This window comes from Rhinichthys klamathensis, unplaced genomic scaffold, assembly GCF_029890125.1.
Source record: "Rhinichthys klamathensis goyatoka isolate OS25496 unplaced genomic scaffold, OSU_Roscu_1.1 h1tg000082l_1, whole genome shotgun sequence".
Lineage (NCBI taxonomy): Eukaryota > Metazoa > Chordata > Actinopteri > Cypriniformes > Leuciscidae > Rhinichthys > Rhinichthys klamathensis.
The window spans coordinates 477,631-501,151 of NW_026606624.1; the positions used below are offsets into that span (position 1 = coordinate 477,631).

General features: G+C 36.7%; 1 protein-coding gene across 4 annotated transcripts in view; it reads left to right on the top strand.

Annotated features, from left to right (window-relative positions):
• arhgef10la (Rho guanine nucleotide exchange factor (GEF) 10-like a) overlaps window positions 1–23,521 on the top strand; it is a 153,035-nt gene that overhangs the window by 72,394 nt on the left and 57,120 nt on the right. For all 4 annotated transcript variants that reach the window (XM_056251368.1, XM_056251369.1, XM_056251370.1 and 1 more), the window contains 3 exons: window positions 4,431–4,546; window positions 11,411–11,538; window positions 20,210–20,310. In XM_056251368.1, the coding sequence (XP_056107343.1) occupies window positions 4,431–4,546; window positions 11,411–11,538; window positions 20,210–20,310 (345 nt within the window). The remainder of the gene's footprint in view (window positions 1–4,430; window positions 4,547–11,410; window positions 11,539–20,209; window positions 20,311–23,521) is intronic.

A 23,521-nucleotide genomic window follows, 5' to 3' on the forward strand; every position in this document is an offset into this window, starting at 1 on the left:
ATAATGCCAGCCTATGATCTTCATTGACTGCCCGCAAACAACATGTACATAGTACTTTGACCCAACCCTCAACCATTGTAGTTGTAGCGGAGAAGCAACATGTTGTAGCAACATGTTGGTTGGTGGGGTCCCCCTCGGTAGAAATCACGTTCCACGGGGCACCGAGATACGACCGAAAAGGCTACTTTCACGATTAAAGGGTCAGGGGCTCAAGCCCCCCTGCATAGACCCCCTGTGCACGCCACTGCGACACACTGTAAGTTGTCGACCAGTCACAACATGCTGGGCTATCTGATCAATTAGAGCAGAGGAAAGGAGGTGTTAAGAGAGACTGAATCCTTTGAGTCGTTTCAGGCACTGTGAGAAAAGAGGTGATATGCAATGTATATTATAAGAGAAAATTAAAGTGTTTTTTGACCTTGAAAGCATATAAGCCTCTTGTATGAGACCTACAGATTTAGGAATGTTTAAAATAGCACAATGAGGGCACTTTAATATATAGCCTGTATTTTTATATGCACTACTGTTTAAAGGTTTGGTCAGTAAAAGAAGAAATAGTTTTAAATACTGTAATAGTATATATAGTTTTTTAAAAGGAAATTAATTTTATTCAACAAGGATGCATTAAATTGATCAAAAGTGACAGTAAGGATATTTATAATGTTACTGTATATTTCTATTTCAAATAAATGCTGTTCTTTAGAAATTTCTTTCGAAAAAATTAAATACCGGTAAAGGTAATGCACATAATATTTACAATATACTATACAATTCAATTGTATTGTAACATTGTAAACATTCAAAAATACATCAGAATATTGTTACATTTGAAGACAAAATATAGACTGTTTTTTGAGGATGTGCAGGTAAGTTTATATTGCAGCTTCCCTCAGTACCTACCACCTATATATATACACTACCGTTCAAAAGTTTGGGGTCGGTACGATTTTAAATACTTTTAAAAGAATTCTCTTCTGCTAACCATGGCTGCGCTTATTTGATTAAAGTAAAGTAAAGTGTAATTTATTCCTGTGATCAAAGCTGAATTTTCAGCATCACCAGTGTCAGTGTCTTCAGTGTCAAATGATCCTTCACAAATCAGTATAATATGAGGATTTGATGCTCAAGAAACATTTATTATTATTATCAATGTTGAAACAGTTGTTGGTCTGTCAGTTGTACAGTTTTTTTTTTTTTTTTTTTTTTAGGATTCTTTGATGAATAGGAAGTTCAAAAGACTTTTGTAACATTATAAATGTCTTTACTGTCACTTTCGATCAAATTAATTATTCCTTGATAAATAAAAGTATTGATTTCTTTCCTACAAAAAATAAAAATAAAATTCTCACTGACCCCAAACTTTTGAACGGTAGTGTATATATATATATTTATATATATATATATGTGTGTGTGTGTGTGTGTATATATATATATATATATATATATATATATATATATATATATATATATATATATACACACACACACACACACACACACACACACACACACACAGTATATAGAAAATGATCACAGTGAAGTATGCCTCTGTCTCAACCTCACTAGTCTTATAGAGAGCCACAGACTTCTTCTTTTGAAAGCCTTTTTCTATAGCTAGACTGGTCACTGAGCCTGTATTTGGTGAGGATACGTTTCGGTATCTCTGTCTGTGACGAGATATAAGACAGACCGCCTCCCTCTCTTTTATTCTATTCAATGACCTGTGTTAGCTGTTAGCACACACTTCTGGTTAAGTAACAAGAAGCCTTTAATCATTATTTTCCAGACCCCTTTGTTGTAGTCTGGTCTAGTCTGAATATGTCGTTCTTCAGCTATTAATAGCAGCACATAGACACACAACCCTGTTTTGCCTGGCCCGCGTCACATCTCTCCTACCTTGTGATGTCACTCCATGGGGCTCCTTGCCCAAATCAGATCCCATGCTCCCCCAGCGTACCTCAAAATGGACTCATTTTTCATCTCCTGCAGGCCCCAGTGCCCTAATTTATTGATGGAATAGGCCAGCATTCCAGGAAGAGCAAGGCCTCTGCTACTGCCACTCTAAAGCCGTATAAAACAGTAGCATATTGCAAATCTTAGAGGCCTGTGAGCAATGAGATGTATTCTTAATGGAGACTTACCGTACAGGGATGCTATTTTGGACAATTAAGCCCTCTCTCAAATAATTTATCCTGCTGAAATATTTGTAGACTTCTGCCATTTAGACAAAGTAAATACGTTGGACAACATGAAGTAATAATAATAACAACAAGAATATTTTTATATTGTTTTAATATAAATTATGTATATTATATTATATATTGTATAGTATTAATACATATACTACTGCTGCTGATAATGCTGATTTATTACAAATTATAATATAATATTAATATCATTATTAATATTTATTTATACTTTTTATATTGTTTTAATATGAATTATATATAAATTATATGTGGTATATTATAATCTAATAATATAACATGGTATAATATATAAATGTTTGAATGGTAGTGTATATTCAATTGTTACAAAATAATTCTATTTTAAATAAATGCTGTTCTTTTTTTGTTTACTTTTTATTCATCAAAGAATCCTGGAAAAAAATTATCAAAGGTTATAAAAAAATATTAAGCAGCACAAAATATAATATAATATAATTAATATATACATGTAATGTACAATATATATAGATGTTAAAATGATGTAAAGTTACAATTTTTGTCTCTCTTACCCTTAGCTGGTTAGGTGCAATATTAATTGAGCACTTTAGTCCCTGGAAATTATCACAGACTAGTTTCCTTAATGGCCATGGCATGCACACCTTTTTACTATTTGTTAAAACATGTGCCACATAGATCCTTGCTAAAAAAAAATTCCGAAAGTGTCAAAAGCACACTTAAATGTTAGTTTAAGAGCATAGGTTTGAATGAGAAATCCAAATTTATTTGAGTGGCCCTTCTGGCAACAGCTTGGTTAACTTTAGGCTTTGGACTACTGTATTGTGTCTGCATAGGCCTCTGCTGGTGGCCGGTCAGCGTGTGTGTCCGTTTACATATGACAATGTGTGTGTGAGAGAGATAGACTAGTGGGAATGGTGGAAAACCATGCAATAGTGTGAAAAACAGATCCCAGCACACCAACTGGATTAGTCTGGATTACAAGTCAGCACATTCACCTGAGGCCAGGGTGGGCCACAAGCCCACAAACCTGTAGGCCCGCCTGAGGCCTTGCCACGGCAACCAGAAGAGCGTGTAAACTGCCAGCTTGCGCTGTAGGGGCTCACTGTGCCTATTTTTATTCAAATGTGTCTGCTATTGATCAAGCCGTGCCAGTGACAGATGTCTCTGTGGCTGTGTGAGTTGAAGACCCTATTAAATTTCTAAAGGTTAGAGAGAGACAGACAAACCAGTGGAAGAAAGATGTAGAGGTGTAAAGAAAAGTGGATTGAATCCTAGACAGACAGGCCTATAGAGAGACAAAAGAGAGAGAGAGAGATGGTGTGTCAGAGCCTGAGAAAGATCTCTGACAGACCTTCCAGCAGTACTTCGAAAATTAGGTTTAGCTGGGGGTCAACAATTGCCCGTGCCGCCCCAATTCTGCACACAGGTCATGTGATTATGCGGAGGTGCTGAAAGGCCAGACGGTCCTGCAGTCTTCGTATCCAGCTCTGGGATTTAATTACACTCCTCATTCCTGGGCTATCGGTCGGACACATAGAGCAGATTCACCCCCGCTATTGATTCTGCAGGCAGAGACCAGAGACCGCAAAAAAGGGAATGGGGATTCAAATCGATGGTACATTTCACGTCTAATGAGACACCTGTGTTCGTTTCGTCACCCTTAAAGGGCTTCATATTTCCAAATGGCTTCATTTTATACTCTGCTCCTTTTCCTTATAACGTTAGCCTCTGTGGCTGCACAAACAATGGGAACAATCGATCTATCTTCAGTATCGATTCTCTTTGTTAGTGGAGCTACTGGAGAGTATTGACAAATGAAAGTTTTGTGATAGTGCAGAAGTCTTTAAAAGTTGAGTTGATTTAGTTTAGATTTGCATTAGGGCAAGTTCTTTTAAGCGAAAGCCTAGAGGACAACGAGTTTTCCTCTTTAAAGGTCGGGTATCATTCTGAAAATTGTGTCATTGTAGACCACCATGCAGGTCTCCGATCAATTATTTTAAATGGAGGAATGTGCATTGTATAGGAAATCCTGAAGTGCTTTTTTATTTGAGCATAGCTCACAGTGTAACCGAGCTTTCCTGACTCGATTACATGTTCGAATGATTCAGCACCTTACGGGAAGCCATATCCGCAGAAATACCATCTCATCTAAGGAAAACCCTGGAGTGCAGGTGAATGTTCTGATAAAGCGTGGTGTGCAATTTAAGTGCTGGATAAGTGAAGCTGGTTATTTTTGATTGACAGGAAGTATCATTCTGGGTCCGCCCCGTCTGTATCAGGAACTGCAGGAGTTGCAGCACGACCTCTCAGTGGTAGAGCAAGTCACTCAGCTCGTGGGGACTTTACAGGGAACGTACCAGGTAAATAATGTTCACTACCTCACATCTGAACCCTTAAGCAGAAACTTGGAAAGTTGACGTGATGCATTAATACAATTACTTTGCGGCGGAGTAAGTAATTGTAAACATGGCTCATAAATTGAAGTTGTGGCATTAAGTACAAAAAACAACATACATTTTATGCTTTTAACCCTCTGGGGACCAGAAACGCGCCCGCGCGTTTTGCCGTTTTTTTTTCACATAGCAGAAAAATAGACTTAAAATACTCTGTTGATTTTGATCGTACATATAAGTGTTATACATCAATCGATCCTGTTAATTGTCTATTATTTTTCTGTATACTCACAATAAAAACAAAGTTTTGTGCTTTTTGTCAAATAAAGAAAAATAAACATGATGCGAGTTTTGCCTTCTCTCTGTCAGTGCAGTCCATTCTGAAACACGTCCGAAAAATTAACTCTAACTCTGCAAATACTTGTCATACAGGCACGAGAGATTTTTCTTTATGAAGCTTGAATTCTCTTCTTTTCAATGATGTAATTTATATAAAAAACAAATATTCTCAGTTTATGTAATCTGTATGAAAAGAGAGTGCTGTCAGATTTTTTTTCCCCAGCTCATTACACTTCATTACGCGTTAATCTGACACGCCCATGGAGGACGCGCGCTATTCAAACGCAAATGTTGAGGCAAGCCATGACAATGCCCACATCAGCCGTTCCACCGCGGCGGTAAAATGTGGGGTGTATTTTCTGCCTTTTACCGCCAAGAGGCGCTACAATCATAGACTCTGAAAAGTGTTTGTTTATTCTCTCTAATGCGTAATCTGCTGCCGCACCGCACTGATTCAGAGCGATTGAAAGCTGGTAGCAGATGAATTCAACAAGTGAAACGTAGTTAAAATAATTCATAATCACAATACTGAAATTAGGCTACTGAAATGAAATTGAATAAATAATGAAAAAGTAAAACATTGCAATAAAAACATTTACAGACGTACAAACGATAGCTCAGTGGTTAACGCAACAACACGAGCTTCGAGGAGCTTCAATCGACTCGAGATCGAATCTCAATGTAGCATACATGTTGTTAACCGATGTTGGCCAACAGCGTTTATATTTAACCTTCTTGATGCTTAAATAGCTAACTGTTTATAACTGTTTACTTATTTAAAGTCAAGAGTTTTGTTTAATTATTATTACAACATAAATTTGCTACATTCCTGGAACCGCAGCGCTGCACAAAGGACATAAACTGATGAAGGAAGATTGTCAGCCGATTGCATCTGAAAATGAAGAAGCACGTCTTTAGTCTGCTAAATTATTGTGTAATGTAAAAGAACACTAAAATTACTTAAGTTTGAAACCAAGTTCGAACATTTCAAGGTTTAAATAAAGTGTCGGGACAGTTTTTTTAATTTAAAACAGGGTTGCATCGGGTTTAGAGTTTATTTCTTTTGCGATGCAAAATAAGAAACACTAGGCTAATCTTATTCTTGCGACATTTTAAATTTGTATTGCCAAAGAAATGACAGCTATATTAAACAATTAAAACAGTAGGCCTACAAAACGAAAATTGTCCAAAGCAACATAATTAAATTAAAACATGCGTTTTTCTTTGCCTCTCTCGCGCTGAATCTCTTTTTAACAAGTTTATTTAGTCTCCCTCGCTCTCCATATGAAAGAGGAACATTAACACCTATGCCTATTGTCCTGCGCGCTTGATACAGCACTGAACTGTCCCTCCAACCCCCCACCGGCTATCGGAGTCTGAGGCTGATTTAACACAAAGAGAAGTCGCAATTCACACTTAAATCGCTATTCTAGACAGTGTTGATAATGAAGGAATTAAATGATTTAAGTTACATGTAGCCTAGTGATATTTCTGTCATAAAAGTTTATTACTAAATATTTCATTATTTCAGTAATTGATGAAATAAAACTGGTTTGGGCCAGCTTTTTCCAAGCAAAACTAAATATAATCTGAAAAAACGCATGTTAATTTGTTTTCATGAACAAAATGTTCAACTCAATATTAAAGTCTACATGGATCTTTGGATCCTTTCAACCAGGCATGCAATTTGTGAATTAAGTTTTTTTTTTTTTTTTTTTTATTCAAATAAATATCAAACCACGGTGCTTCGTGGTAATGCTGCTAAATTAAATAACATGTATTGAATAATTATGAACTTAAATGAAACAATATCGCAACATTTCAACAAATACATTATTTGATCTGTTTTTACATTTTAATTCAGGGCGATTTAGCCTGCTACATTTAATTAGAGCGAGATTTTCACCCTTGTCATTTTCTCATTGGGAAGCGCTTACAGGCTACATGTTTGAGTAGATCCTCTGTACCTCTCGTTTTCATATGGATTACATAATCAGATAACATTTATTAGCCAGAATATTTAGACATTTAAAGGCTTTAGACAGAGCCGATTTCTTATAGTGACTGAGCTGAAGTGGCTTTCGGTTCATTTTTGTGACGCGCAGTTCCCGGAGACAGAGACGACAGATAAACTGTTTTTGTCGTTAGCAAAAGTTCGAATAAAACCCGACTTTAGAAAAATGCATAGGGCCACTCGGCGTGGTCTGCCAAAACACTTAATTATAAACTTCAATATTTCATTCAAAATAATCTCAAAACGCTTTGTGAAATTTTGAAAAGCCGTGCATGCATTAAGGCCACTTGAACTAATGAACAACTGAAACGCTGGTTTTGATTTTATTGTTTGTCGTTGTTTAAACGTGCTTGTTGCATATCTCTATTTTATATTTGATATGGTCTATTGGTGAAGTAGCCTATAGCATTGATTACTGTGGAGGGAGGAGTGTGGGGATTCAAATAATTCAGCAGAAGCAGGGATGTTTAGACCAGAAGGAAATCCCCGTCCCTCCTGGCAAATCACACTTTACTTAAAACCATGTTTTTAAAAACTCTAGGTTGTAGGGAATCAAAATAATAATAATAATAGGCCTAATAAAAAATATATATATATATACTGTATATAGGCTATATATGTAAAATTACTTTTTTTACAGAACTGCTTTTAAAATTACGATTGGTAGCCTCGTACGATTGGTACAGATGCAACGTCGTTCTGTTCGATACTATTGTTCCTAGTGTAAAATGGAAATGCATGGTAATTTTATTTTATAAATATAACCAAAAAACTGTATGGTGTAACAGAGTTTTAGAGCTAGACAAATCTCTCTGCATTAATAAATATAAAATTTGCAGTAGACCATGTTTGATCGGGATTTGAACCCGTGTCATCTTGATGATCGAACCGTCAGTTCTACCGCTCGGCTATGAATTTTCTCACTGAGAAATGCCCAAACGTTTGTTTCTCACATGAGCGAGAAAACGTTTTGTCGTTAGCCTGTGTGAGTGTAGGCCTACTTTAGCCTACCTACATGAATAAAAGTAGACCTTTTACAGTTTTAAAAGATGATATCTTATCTGTATGACCAACAATTACGCAGTAAGTTCTTTTAGCTGTTATGAGAAAAATAAATCCAAATGAACGCGCCGCCGCGTTTGTCAAACTCTAATTGAACATGCCAGAATAAAGCCAGATTTTAGAATAATGCATAGCCACTCGGCGTGGTGTGCCAAAATACCCTAATTATAAACTTCAATATTTCATTCAAAACCATCTCAAAACGCTTTGTGACATTTTAAAAAGCCGTGAATGTATTAAGGCCACTGGAACCAGGATCGTAACTGAAACGCGCTGCATGTCTCAATACAGGAAGCGCTGGTTCAGATTGTATTGTTTGTTGTTTAAACGTGCATGTTGCATATTTAAAAATATTTGTTTAAAAATAAATGTTTGTTGTAGGCTTATTTGTAAATTACCATAACTTGTAGAATTTCATCCTTACTGTTAATTGACATTAGCCCCACTTACGTTTTGATAAATGTCCCTTTGCGCCACCTGGCGGTCATTTCGCGAGCGACTTTGAAATGCGACTGGTTTATTTTTATTGTATTGGTCTACTTTAAAAAATAATACTTTATAAGACATTTATGGGAAAATACTATTTTCTTTTCAAGATGTTTCCAACTGTAACTTTGAACCAATTCTGTAGAATGGCCCATATAGCATTTGACCAGGATTTGTTTCCAGGTATGACTAAAAATGTGCTTCTGGCTTTCATTTATATTTTGATTGTTTGTATATATATATATATATATGTGTGTGTGTGTGTGTGTGTATATATATATATATATATATATATATATATATATATACATGTAGGCTATATATATATACAAGAAAGAATGCAATGACAATATATATATATATATATATATATATATATATACACATGTAGGCTATATATATATATACAAGAAAGAATGCAATGACAATATATATATATATATTGTCCTTACATTCTTTCTTGTGTGACACCCCTGAATGAAAGGCTCATTATTATGCAGGGTCACTGTCTGAGAACCACTTAATTATTCATGATAGGGGTTGGGCCGTTCCGCCCATCCGCATATTGCCTTGGCAAACAAAAAAAGGTTTTTCACAATTTAAAACAATCTATTGTTTTATGTGAATGATTAGGAAGAATGATTTTCAGATCATTTTGAAGCAAAAACTCTAGGCAACAACGTACATTAGTCAAAAGTCTTGTGGACTCATATTTAGTATGTTTTTTGTGTCCTTATTTCAAAAACTTTATTTTTTAGTTTTTTCAATAACCACGCATAAACAATATTCTCTCAAAAATACAAACATGTACATACATGTTGCTCACACATTATGGTAGACCTGTTTGTGCTAAATAGAGTTTAATTTCACCTGTGCCATTAATATGTTTATAAGCAACTGAAAAAAGCACAAATGTCAGAGCAAGTCAAAACATCCAAAGGGCCCCAAAAACACTCTGGTCCCCAGAGGGTTAATATACAGTAGTCAACATTTGAAGGGGATCAAACCACTTCAAATGTTAACTACTGTATAATTCATATAAATATTAAAATACATGTTTTTACATACAATACTGTTCAAAAGTTTGGGGTTGGTAAGATGTTTTTAAAAGAATCTCTTATGTTTACCAAAGCTGCATTTATTTGATCAAAAATACACTAATACAGTGAAATATTTTTACCATTTTAAAATAACTTTTCTATTTTACTGTATCTTAAAATGTAATTTATTTCTGTGATGGCAGTCTTTAGTGTCACCCGATCCTTCAGAAATCATTCTAATATGCTGATTTAGTGCTCAAGATACAGTTATTTTTATTATCAATGTTGGAAAGAGTTGTGCTGCTTAATATATATATTTTTTTTTAAACACGATAGGCTACCCTTTTTTCCAGGATTTTTTGTTTGAAATATACATTTTTTGTAACATAAATGTCTTTACTGTGTTTTAATTTAATGTGTCCTTTCTCTCTCTCAAAAATGAAAATAAAAAATAAGATAAGCTGTGCTTTTGGATAAACACATTTTTTCATTATGAAAATATAATATCCTAACACTGTCCAAAAATTATAAAAAGAACAAAGTCCAGGAAAAATCTAGGTGGAATATATTAAGCAGCAAAACAAAAGCAGTGTAAGCCACATATGCTGCAGCCATCTGGGGATGGAAGCCTTTGGGGTAATTCAGCGTTTTCAGCGTAATTAAATTGTGATCAAAGTTCAGCAACCAAAGACGTGGATCATCAATTGATTATCACGGCATTCGCTTGATAGTTGGACGTCAACGCGGGGAAACCTTCATAATCTGATCTGCAGTCGATGTTCAGATGGGAGATAGCTCTGAACAGCATGTCTGCACAGCACAAGGCTGCTCTCAAATCAGGACAGCTCCCCTGATGCCTTGATAGCAACTAAACCAATACAAAAACAGCTAGTTTTCTTCTTTTACCTCTGAGTGTTATATGAAAACAGTAACAGCGCTTTGTCTTGCATGCTTTCTTGTCCATAAACATGCTTTTGGCCTCTCTCCAAATGACTAATTCCTACCACAATCTAATCAGAATGTAAATGTGAGGTGAATAGAGAATGGGTGAACTTTTGCAGACCTCATTGATTTTGCAGATGTATTTCAATTGGACTTGGCTTTTGGGAGGTGTGAATCATTTTGTTTATAAGAGGGAAGCCTTTATTATTTCATCAATACTTCGAGGCCAAAGCCAAAATTAACATAACAAAAAACTGTGATTTCTGCATTTAATGTGATATAAAGCAGTAGTTTTCGACTGGTTAAAGGTCAGTTCCGATATTGTAAGCTGTGCTAAACAATGCTAAATGCATATAAAAATGAAACTAACAATATACAGCACACTATGATTCAAAAGTTTGGAGTCAGTAAGATTAGATACGATTTTGGCAAGGAGACATTAAATTGATCAAAAGTGACAGTAAATACATTCATAATGTTACATAAATAATTTTATTCCTAATGAATGCTGTTCTTTTGAATTGTCATCAAAGATTTCTAAAAGAAAAAAAGTATTATTCCACAAAAATATTAAGCAGCACTACAGTGTTCAACATTGATGATATTAAGAATTGTTCTTGGGCAGCAAATCAGCATTTTAAAACGATTTCTAAAGGATCCCGAGACACTGAAGACTTTATCATTTGATCTTTATCATAACAGGAATAAATAGACGTATCTTTAAAAGGGAGGAGGAAATGCTTCGATTTACCTATTGTTATATTAATAATTTTGCATTGGCTATTATTGGGCATATGCTGTTCCTAATAACATTAAAATCTTTCAGTGCTTGATTTTCAGTACATTTTTAAGTTGTACCATTTCTGGACCGTGTTGGGTCAAAACTTGATGTCCAATGTAAAGTCAAGGTCAATCTAAAGCACTAGCATTTCTTTGCTGTGTTTATAGAATCTGAACACTACGGTAGCACAGGACTGGTGTTTGGCGTTGCAAAGGCTGATCCGCATCAAAGAGGACCAAATTCAGAGTGCCAACAAGTGCCGTTTACGATTGCAGGTCCCTGGCAGACCAGACAAGTGAGTAAACGGGGCAAAAGCTTACATTTTCTTTAGCACCCTCAAAAAATTCAAAAAGCACATATTAATGGGTTCAAATATTTGTTATAGCCGTTTCTAATCCAAAAACACATTTTCCTTTCCTGATCTTCTCCTGATAGATTACATTTGCCTCAAGAATGTAAGTAGTAAGACATTTTGCTAAATGGCTTCTGAGATCTAAACAAGAAAAAACTATTCTGATTACGCCACAGCTTGATTTCAGACTCTTATAAAGTCCTGCATACAATCTCTGGCGCAGGTGATCCCAAGTGGCACTGCAACATAATGCCAGATGACAAACATGTTAATGTTCATCTGCAACAACGTTAAGATGATGAAGGAGCCTGGCACCATGTTAATTTCCCCTAATGAATGCATTACCCGGCTTTATTTGCGGCGTGTGTTAAAAGCCTACTCCTTGTCACCTTTAACGTAGCCAAGCGGCAAATTACAAGCCTAATAGCATGACTGGAAATCATTAAGGGATAGTTCTCAGATTTTGGAGATCAAGGAATGCTGGAGGTAAAGTTACACAGACCCTTTCAGTCTGGGAAGTGCTACATTATGGCTAGTCATAGAGCTTAGTCAATTCATTTAACTTAGTCTGGGAGCTGCTGTTTCCCATTTGGAGCCACTAGTGTCATTTCTCTTTGATGCGTAGACAGAGGCTTTAATGTACTCGTATTATGTCACATTAAGAGTCAGTGAATGTAAATGTGTCATGGCGGGGGCTGCACATTTTTCACAGTGCACTGCACCTGAATGTGCTTATCTTAATGATGCAGAGTGAGAGCGGAAACTTCACTCATAGAATCGGCCGTGGAAGGAAGAGAAATGAAGATAGATTAGTGGAGGATTCAACTAAGAAAAGAGCTGAGGAGACGGGGAGAACATGACAGAAGAGAAGCAGAGAGAAATAGAAGATAAACTGTAAAGCACATAGAGCAGTTGACATTTATTTAAGCTTCATTTTCTGATTGGAATATTTTTGGGGCCCAAGAGACTCGATGTATCTTTTTTTTTTTTTATACATTCAATAAAAAAAAATTTCTTTTATTGAATGAACCTAAAGACATTTTTCAAAACATCTTTAATGTTCCAAAGTGGAAAGAAAGTCATACTGGTTGTTTGGAATGACATGAGGGTGACAAATTGTCAGATTTTTTATTTTTGAGTGAACTACGCTTTTAATAAGTCTTGGTTTCTCTGAGAACCCCAAGATAACATGAGGGTTGAAGCAATTCTTGTAAAATCTCACTTTTTGTGTTCACATGAACTGTTTCAACACAAGCATATCAAACTTTTTTTTTATTTCATTTGATCCTTACTTACCCAACTACAAAGACAAATAGTGCCCTGCCAGCTGAGAGGAGGTACAAGGGACTGATTTTTTTGCCTTGGCACATAGAAGAGACTCGGCAGAACATTTAATCTCCGTGTGCTTTCTCAACATAATGTGACAGCACAACCGGCCCAGAGCGGCTTAGTACCCTGCAGTCCTCCTAATATCTGTCAGACCCATGCTCTTCAGGCCTGCTCGGTTGGCTCACGTTCTGGAAAACCTGCAAAAGCAATATGTTCAGTCAGATGTACATCAGAACCCCTGCCCTGCTTCCAAAACAGATCTTCCAAAACAGTCACACTCCCTGAATTTTCCAATGCCTGCGTCAGCCTGCTGTAATGTCATGATGTATTGATCTCAGTAGGATAGGACACCAAGATATTTTTCAGAACCGGTACTGTTTTTGATAAAATGGTGAAACCAAATAATTACTTGACTTATGGTTCCATTAACAGTTTTATGAATCTCCAGATTGAAACGTGTAGTGTGACCAGACTGGTTCAGACTGACACAGCGGTTGTCCGATCCCCAAACATAATTATGATTTTTATGAGCTGCCACAGCCGGCTCTTATAGTGAATCAAGAATATAAAATGTAGTCTGAATTCCAAACAGGATTTATGAGCCAATCCTTTTTAGTGAATCAAAATCATACAGCACAGCCAGTTTAATATAATTCCAGATTGAATGATTCTTCTGACCCGATACTTTTTTAGTGAATCAAAAACCAGTGTAATTTTAATACTTAACATTTGCGTAGCATTTACAATCCTGTGAAAACACCATACTGCAACACCTATACTTCCTGCGCCCCTGTGAACGAATTTCTCTTATAAACCATTTATTTTTAGTGAATCAAACACACACAGCACGGCCAGTGCAATTTTATTCCCAAACAAATTATTCTTATGAGTCAGCTCTTATTAGTGAATCAAAAACATTTAGCGCAGTGAATGTTGTCTGATACCCGAACTAATGAGCCGCCATATGGTCCTTTTTGGGAATCAAGAATTTACAATGAAATTCCAAATAGCTTTTATAAAGGTAATTCTTTTTACAGCACAAACTGTGTAATTGTAATCCTGAATGAATTACTCTGATAAGCAATTTGTTTTTAGTGAATCAAAAACAGCACGACCAGTCTAATTTGATTCCCAAACATATGATTCTTATGAGTCTGCACTTTTTAGTGAATCAAAAACATACATCACTGCAAGTGTTGTCCGATCTGAATCAAGATTATACAGTGAAGTCTGAATTCCAAATAGCTTTTATGAACTGATTCTTTTTAGTGAATCAACAACATGCAGCATCACCAGTGAAATTTGATTCCCGAATGAATGACTTTTGTGAGCCCATTATTTTTAGTGAATCAAAAAACATACAGCACGGCCAGTGTCCGAGCCCTGAACTAATGATTTTATGAGCCGCCATTGCAGTTCCTTTTAGTGAATCACAAATATGCAATGTGTTCTGAATTTAAAATAAATTCAAATAGATTTTATGAGCAGACTCTTTTTAGTGAATCAAAAATGTACAGCATGGCCAGTGTAGTCTGATTCCTGAATTTTTTTATTATTATGTATCGGTTCTTTATTAATCAAAAACATAAAGTGAGACTAGTGACATTTGGCAAAAAACTTCTAAGGGCAGTAAAGACTAAGATTTTCATTTAGTTTTTTCTAAACATTTGCTCCTCAAAAGTTTTTAAATAATAATTAATGGAACCACTAAGGAACCAGAATAGAATGGAGTGGATTAGAACAGAACAGAATAGAATAGAACAGAACAGAACTGTCAGAGCTATAGTGCTCATTTGGCTGATGTTAATTGAATCCGGCTCACAACATTTCCTGATTTGGTTTCGCCCTCTTTCCCCATAATTTCCTCTTTTCTCTCCACTGGTCTATAAATAAACTTTTTGGCAACAAGGCGAAAAAGATCCTGTTAAGGAAAAAAGGAGAACATGATCACAGAGAGGCAGAGAATAAAATAAAATAAATCTTTGAATACAGAAAAAAAAAACTAATTTAAAACCATCTTTGGTACACATACACAAATCCGCTCTCTCTTTACCTGTCCTTCTTTTTTTAACAAACACACGCATACAGACCCAGGGAGAGCGGCAGTTCCCAGCATGCACCCCCTGTTCTTTGTTTTTCACCTGCTGTTAGTCTAGGAGCCTTTTCTACCTTCAGATAACTCCTCTCAGCAAGCAGCAAAAGGGATGGTGACGCATGGAATTTCAAAGCGCTGCCATGGAGGCTGATGCACATTCCAGAAACAGGATAATTAACATCACCCATTCAACTTGCTGCAAAACCGTGTGTGTGCCTACGTGTCCTGCCTATTACACGTTGACAAAAACATGGCGGATTGATTGAGAACAAAAATGAATGTAGTAGAGAGACACGGATGTCTGAAACCGAGGAAAGCCTGTTTTTTTTTTCATATTAGAATGTTTTTCTTCTAGGTCTTCTGAGATATATTTCATGCACTGTATTTAAATGAACTTTTTAGCCATATACAATTTTTTATGTTATGTCTAGTGGGATTTTCACACCTGAAATTGTTAATCCAAGATCATTCTTACTAGCCCTAGGTTTCAAAATTTCCCCCTGCATATATGTAAACCCTGGTTTAAAGGGATAGTTCACCCAAAAATGAAAATTAGTCCATGATTTACTCACCCTCAAGTCATCCTAGGTGTATATGACATTCTTCTTCCAGACGAATACAATCAGAGGTATATTAAAAAAATATCCTGGCTCTTCCAAGCTTTATAATGGCAGTGAATGGCCGTTTCTGTTTTGAAGTCCACAAAAGTGCATCAATCTGACGTTGGGTTCTGACGTCAACCCCATTTTCATTTCCAACCAAAATCCAATGTCAATATGACGTCATATTGACGTCCGGTGCCTGTTGGGCATAGTCGACGTTATGGAGTGCACTCATTATTTCCCACATTGCACCGCAATAATGAGTGTACAGCCCATGTACACTCAACAGCTGCCTGAATTCACTCACTCATTTTTATTCACTCCTTCAAGTGAACTGTATTAGTGGACTAACGTAGGGAATAGTGATTGAGGGTTTAGGGGGGCCTATGTGCATTAGTCTGCATCAGGTCAGTAATAATTTGGCATGTCTGTCATAGCGTATCAAATTAATTAAACTATAAACCCTTTAGTTTAAACGTGCTCATGTGAATAGCCGTGAGCATTTATATAGTTCTGTTGTGTTCTTTTGTGTTTGATTTAAGAATAGACATGACTTTCTTGTGTACTTAAAGCCTGTCAATCAACATTAGAGCGCCACCCTCAGGCTGAATAACGTAACCTCTGCCAAAAGTGTTTTGCATGTGTTCAGCATATAAAGCTTACAAACTGTTTATCATAAACTAATGCTAAGACCCAGAATCTTCCCTACCTAAATTGACAGTCAGGAGCTGCTACTGATTAAAAGTGTACATTTCATCACTTCCATTTTATCATACACATTCCCTGAGAATCAAACCCATGACCATGGTGGTGCTACTGCCTTTTTGAGTTTCAACATCGATTTGACAAATTCAGATTGACACATAGATTCCATCTTCTAAAACACACTACACAAATCTCTAAAAACGCTACAATAATGATAATTACTACAGTTAATGCATTTGCTTTCACTGTTTCACTTACATGCTGAAATTAAACAAAGTTTGAAAGCACATGTATATTTAATAAGGTAAGCACTGATACAATTTATGATTGGTTGTCTGTGGCTATACAACTTCAAAGGAGTGCGAACCCACTTGTGTGAAACTTTGCTTGAGATTAAAAAGGCCTAACCTGGTTTTAAAAAGATGTTAACCCAGGGTTAAGTGTGAAATTGACAGGTTAATTGATCTTGGATTAATGGGCATAGGCTTTATAGAGCTTATAGAGTGCTTTCTCCAAAGCCACTTCCTCTGTGATTTACAGTCACCTCCAATCGGCACAGAGAAGAGCTGAGTGTCTTGCTTCCATTCCACCATCTGTCCTGTCATTCTGCATTAGTGTCACACACATGCCACAGCACTGACCTGCAGCCATAAATCAGTCTGTTGTCTGCTCTCCATTCTGCCCTTTCTGCCTGGGAGTCTGCCTCCTCTGCTGTTTCTTCATTCAGGCCGCACAGAGACACACAAACTCGCACACCTTCTCACAACCACCCAGATTTTCAATCAGCCAGCGGGAGGAACCCAGGGCCTTTCTGTTTATCGTGTTTAGACCAATGTGGAAGCCCAGCTTTATCCCAGGAATCAAATTAAGCATGGAGCGCACTTACTCTGCTCTGAAAAACCAGCCCTCCCCCTATCCCACCTCTTTTTGCTTATTTTTCCATGTGAAACCATTGTGCTGAGTGAAGGAAATATCTGTGAGTTGTTGTTTGCGTTTGCCATTCTGGGAAGGAGCCAGGCACCACATGAATTTCAGTCGGAATTCGCTTTCTTTATCTCTGAGCGTCTTCGACGGTTTCATTCCATTCTTCTATATCTGTATAGAAGCACGTTCACGCTTTTCTCTCTCTCTCTCTCTCTCTCTCTCTCTCTCTCTCTCTCTCTCTCTCTCTCTCTCTCTCTCTCTCTCTCTCTCTCTCTCTCTCTCTCTCTCTCTTTCTTTCTTTCTTTCTTTCTTTCTTTCTTTCTTTTCTTCTTTCTTTCTTTCTCTCTCTCTCTCTCTCTCTCTCTCTCTCTCTCTCTCTCTCCTCTCTCTCTCTCTCTCTGTCTCTCTCTCTCTCTCTCTCTCTCTCTCTCTCTCTCTCTTTTTCTTTCTTTCTTTCTTTCTTCTTTCTTTCTTTCTCTCTCTCTCTCTCTCTCTCTCTCTCTCTCTCTCTCTCTCTCTCCTCTCTCTCTCTCTCTTCTCTCTCTCTCTCTCTCTCTCTCTCTCTCTCTCTCTCTCTTCTCTCTCTCTCTCTCTCTGGCCTGGATTGAATGCAGAGCAGGCAGAGGCTGCTGGTGTGACAGTAGCCAAGGCAGGCGTCATCGTATTCTCCAGTCAATTACCTTCTAATGATGTTTGAATGGTGAATTGCTTTCCATGTCCCTGAGCCTTTGCTGAGATACTCTCTTTAGCCGGCAAAGTGTTAGAAATGAAGTCAAAGTATTTTTACAAGTGTCGAATGGGTTCCTGACTCATTGAAGGCCTGGACAGCTGTGTTAAGGTGAGTGCAAAACTACTGTTCAGCTCATAGGTTTATGTACTGCTTGCGTAAACCGCACTCCACACTTTTTCTTTTTTTTAATAAGAGGAATCATAAAAACTAAAATAGTTTTTTAATGTAGTACTTCCCTTATAACATTCAATTCAAGCGCAGCAATTATATTCAAATAACTGTTTATCTCAACTAGATGCTTTTGTTTGCGTCAATGGTTCCATGACGTGCCATTTACTGGGCATCCATGGAACCTTTCCATTGCACTAAAGTTTCTTTGTAGGTTATTTTTAAGAACCATTTCATCAAAGGCTTTTTTGGGAACACAAATACTTAAGCATGATCCTACTGTTTCGACTGTACAGTATTGATCTGGAAAAAAGCATTGAGATTTTTTTTCTAATTTCTGAAATTTAAAAAGTAACATTTATGATTTGAAATGTCCCAAATTAATAAAAAGGCTGCAGCAGCCATTAATGCTCAAGGGGGTGACACAGTATATACATTATTTTTAGAACCAACGGTTCTTGTATGAATTCTAACAATGCATGCATGTGAACGACGCTCGGGACAGTTGGCGGGCCAGTGCTTCATAGTCACTAAAGTTTAAGCCTTGATCATTTAAATACTGAAGCCTAGAAGACGGGAAGGGAGCTCATTCTGTTCCTCGCACGCTGTTTTCTGACTGAATTATTTTCAATTTAACAGATTAAATACCCTCATTTTAAAATAAATACATTTAAATTTAAAATAAATTAGATATGTGTTATGTGAAAAATTGGATGTAAGTGCAAAAATAGATAGAAATGCAACTGAAAACACTTAAAATGAATGAAAAGTACTCTAAATAATAAACTAAAATCTGCCAGTATGAGGCAGCTAGTCACTGTCTTAATAAGTGAGTCTTTCAGTCATTCATTCAACCGATTCATTCAAATGGCTGATTCATCGAGGAGCTAAGCAAGTGACCATCTTTATAAATGGTTCACTGAGCTATTGGCTCACTCGATTCAATACAACTTTCAGTAATGAAACACCACTGTGTGGCTGTTCAAAGACGCACAACAGTACACTCACTGTGGCTTTGTTTGGAACTATTTTCATTGGCAAAATTGAGCAAAAACAGTAACTAAACTGCATGCAATGTAAGATGACGTACATGCCTAGGCCGAGGCTGGGTCTTTTAACACATTATTTTTTCCATAATTGCACCAAATTGTTGCGTTAAATCGACACCTCTAATATACATAGTTTTTGTTTTAGATATTTATGATTTCTGAAGCATTTATAAATAATGGTAGATGTTTGACTTCTTCTGCAAAAGGTATGTACTTATGAGCTTATGAGCACAACTGTTCTTTCCCCTACTATGGGTATATCTGAGGTTCGGATAACAGAATTTATAATGATCGAATCCAGAAATTGAATCACATTTTCAATTTTAAACTGTCATTCTTCAAAGTCAACTCCAGATGGATTTCTTATGGCCAATCTCCTTCAATAACTCATATTAAGAACCTCATCCCATCCAGAAGCACACGGTGCTCAGTCATGCTCGCTCATTCCCCCCTTGTAGAAGGAATTGCTGAAAAGTTCTGGTCCATTAACCTGGCTAAACATCTTGGCTCAGAATGCAGATGAACTCAGCAAGCTCACAGGCCTGACACTCTCCATCCTTCCCCACATAACCCTCCATGCCACCACATCCACAGATCTCAGATCTTCATACTGGCTCTTTGATTTAATTAAGAAGAAAAAATATCATATTGGTGCAGTTGTGGGGATCTCCATTCCTCCTTCTCTACTGTCTGCTTTTTCCTCTAAGCACAGACTTCATAAAAAAAAAAAAAAAAATTTGATTAATAAAATTCAGCACACAGATCCAGACTCAGCTTGAGATCAAGCTGTATTGGGGAGAGTGGCAGCTGCTCTCCCCAGGGCTCCTTGGTGCACTGCAGAAAAACTATTTTACTGTATTATTAATACTGATAATTAAGGTGCCACCATGTTGTGATGTGTTTTATGGAAATTTGACAAGATTATCTTCCTCAAAGGGCCATAGCAATGAGCCCATGTTGGATAGATCAATGTATCTCACCACCTGTCCAATGTTTTTCTCATGTACTGTAGGTCTGGGCGTCCTGTAAGCTTCACTGTGGTCTTCAACACACCAAGCCCTGTCAGCAAGATCTCCTGGGTCAACCGGTTCCACCTAGCGAAGATAGCACTGAGTGAGTTTGAATTTTATCCTCCACTAACCCATGACTTTAGGCCTTTTGATCTGAAACATTGACTATGATTATTAAGATCTAAATAAAATAAAATAATAATAATAATGTATTGAAATGTATTATTATTATTTCTAATATTAATTAAGAAAGATGAATTAGTAATTAAACAGATGGGTGTTTTGTTGTGGATGTTTATTCTGACCAGAGAACTGCATGCAGTAAAATAACTGACTATGAAATACAATTTCAAAATCTCATTGCTTTACACAGTCGTGACTTCTTGACTTACTTTCTGTTTGTCACATCAATGGTAAATCAGAGTGCAGCCATGTTTTATTTTGGTCTTATCAATGCATAAACCATTTTAATATGCTTTAACCTTAGGGCAAAGATATATATTATTCAGCCACATCATCTCTAACTCCCTGAAGAAGTCATACCTCCTCCTCCTATCACAAGCTAATAGAAATAGACTAAACCTTTTGGTATAGCGCCTAAACAAAATCTCATAGGAACTTCAGTTTTTGTGATATCAACTTCAAATTTGGAACATAACTTGGTTGGACATATGGCTTTGATTTTATTGCAATTTTAGAGTAATAATATTTTGTATAAAGTAAAAAATGTTGGTTACACTTTATTTTGACATTTATTTGGTCCCTTTTACACATTCTGTTGACTATGAGTAAAGTTACCTAACTGTCTACTAACTCTCATAAGAGTGTTAGTATAATATTAGCTAGGGATGCACGATATAGGATTTTGGCCGATATTCGATATGCCGATATTTTCAGACTAATTTTGCCCGATACCGATATATTTGTGTGTTTTTTTTAAGTGCAAAAAAAGCTTATTAAAGCTTCTATTAAAGTTCTCAGTCAAGAGCAGTGTGTGATTTCCTCTTTGTGTTTTGTTGTTTTATTAACATTAACGAGATAGTTCTCCCCAAAATTTAAATTGTCATCATTTACTCTCTCAAGTTTCTTTCTTCTGTTGAAATTATAAAAGTTATTTGGAAGAATGTGGCTAACCAAACAGTTGCTGTACTTCAGTGACTTCCATAGTATATTTAAGCACAAGAAAGAAATGAATACAGGTTTGGAACAACATTAGAGTGAGTAAATAATGACAGAATTTTTATTTCTGGGTGCAGTGTCTCTTTAAGGACAAGCAGCAGCATTGTCTCTTTAAGAACTGCACGCGACGCGTCTAATATACACGCATTTGACAAGCAGATTTTCTCTGTTTGCTTTCACTTTAGACATAACCAACTTTGTTTATGTAAACCGTGTGTGTATTTGACAGTATCAGCGCAATAAGACTCGAAAGATTAGTCCAGTATGCAGACTCTGTGACAGACTTTTAGTTCCTGTGAGCATCGGGTGTACGCGCTCAGAAAAGCGGATGTTAGAACAGCGCATCAGCACGTGAAGGACATGTTTACCTAGCAAGACTTTGACGCACATGCAAATAATGAACTTTTGTGAATTGCGGTGTCCCGTGACCGTGAGTGTAACTCTACCTCTGCGTTTACATGTGATGTGAATGTACGTCGTGTTGTACAGTATGTTGAGATGAAGGCGCCAGAATTGAACTGATAGAATGCACGATACTATGATTTTTCTTCAAAAGCAGATCGTGGAGACATTTTAATCGTCCACGATCAAAAACCGTGAGACGCACACCCCTAGTTGGAAGTTTAAGTTGCTGGCGCTCATGCTTCGTTCGCGTCACGTGCGCATAGGAAACACGCCACCCTATCGGCAAGGCTCATCGGCAGAAATATTCATATCGGCCGATGCCGATGATGGTCATTTTAAGCTTTTATCGGCCGATACCGATGTTGTCCCGATATCATCGTGCATCCCTAATATTAGCAGACTGGTAGGGTTAGGGTTAGAATAAGTTGACATGTACTTGCAATGTTACTTCTAGTCAGTCGAATGTCTATAGGGGGAGCATCACAATGAAGTGTTATTCGATATTAAGCAGACAGTCTTCTAATACTCTAATGAGAGTTAGGTGCAACTTTTCTTATAGTCAACAGAATGTGCAAAGGGGACCATCAAAATAAAATCTTTAATACAGTACATTTGTTTTACAGTAAAATTAAACTTCTATTTTTTTTACACTTTAGTTTTTTTTTTATGTGCTTTCACTTCAACAATAATCTTCGGAGTGTCTTCTTTAAAAGGAGACTGACCTTAGCTCTGTATTCCAAAGCATGCACGATCCGCAGCCATTTAAGTTTGGATAGTTTGGATTGCATTTTCACATCTACGCTCAAAAAGGGGGGGGACACTAAATTACATTTAGTGTTCTAAGAAAGTTAATCTTTAAAAACACCAATAATTCAATAACACTTAAAAAAAGAAATCTTTAACAAATCTCAAAATAATTTTTCATCCTGTACATTGATCATTTTGTGATGCTTCTAGTAGCATTTAAACCGATTTATGTTTTAATTTTAATTAATTAGACTAAATAGTATGGTATTTTAATATCATAAAAGTGGACATAGTCTTCCCAAAGACGTCAACTTTTATGATATTAAAATACAATAGGAGGTTTTAGTCAGAAATGCATCAGGCGACTTGTGGTGGGCAAAGCCTCACTTTGTATAGGTTTCTGTTGTAAAACAACTGCACATTATGTTCATATGATTGTGCATTAAAAACATCTGGGTATTAATGTTTTAATGAGGTATTAATCTGGGTATAAATATTGCTATCAGTGTCAAGGTGCATTAAGCTATTGAGGTAGTAAATATGCTTTATTGAATGGACACAGTGAGGCACCCAGACTGTTGTGATAAAGTCTGTGCTTGAATTGAATGTTGTAAGACAACTCAAATCTAGTAGCTTGGATTGTTTCGTTTCATTGATGCCATGCACGAAATACTTGGGCAGAGTGTTTCTGTCAGTCTGCAGACCGGGTCAGAGGTGTGGATAGTTAGAGATGCATCAAAACTAGTGACTGATGGGAGTCTGACTTCTCAGTGCCGTGCTTTAGCTGTTTTCCCACACCAGCTGAAGTTTAACAAAAACCAAAATGTAGTTTTACTTCATTAGGGGCATGATCAAAGATTACACCATCCTACTTGATGGACACACAGAGAAATAAGCAGGAATAGGGTGAACTGGAGCTACGTTTTCGAGCCAAGATCTGCAAGAGCCTTGACTGGAACCTGTTTTAACCTCTTATTTCGAAT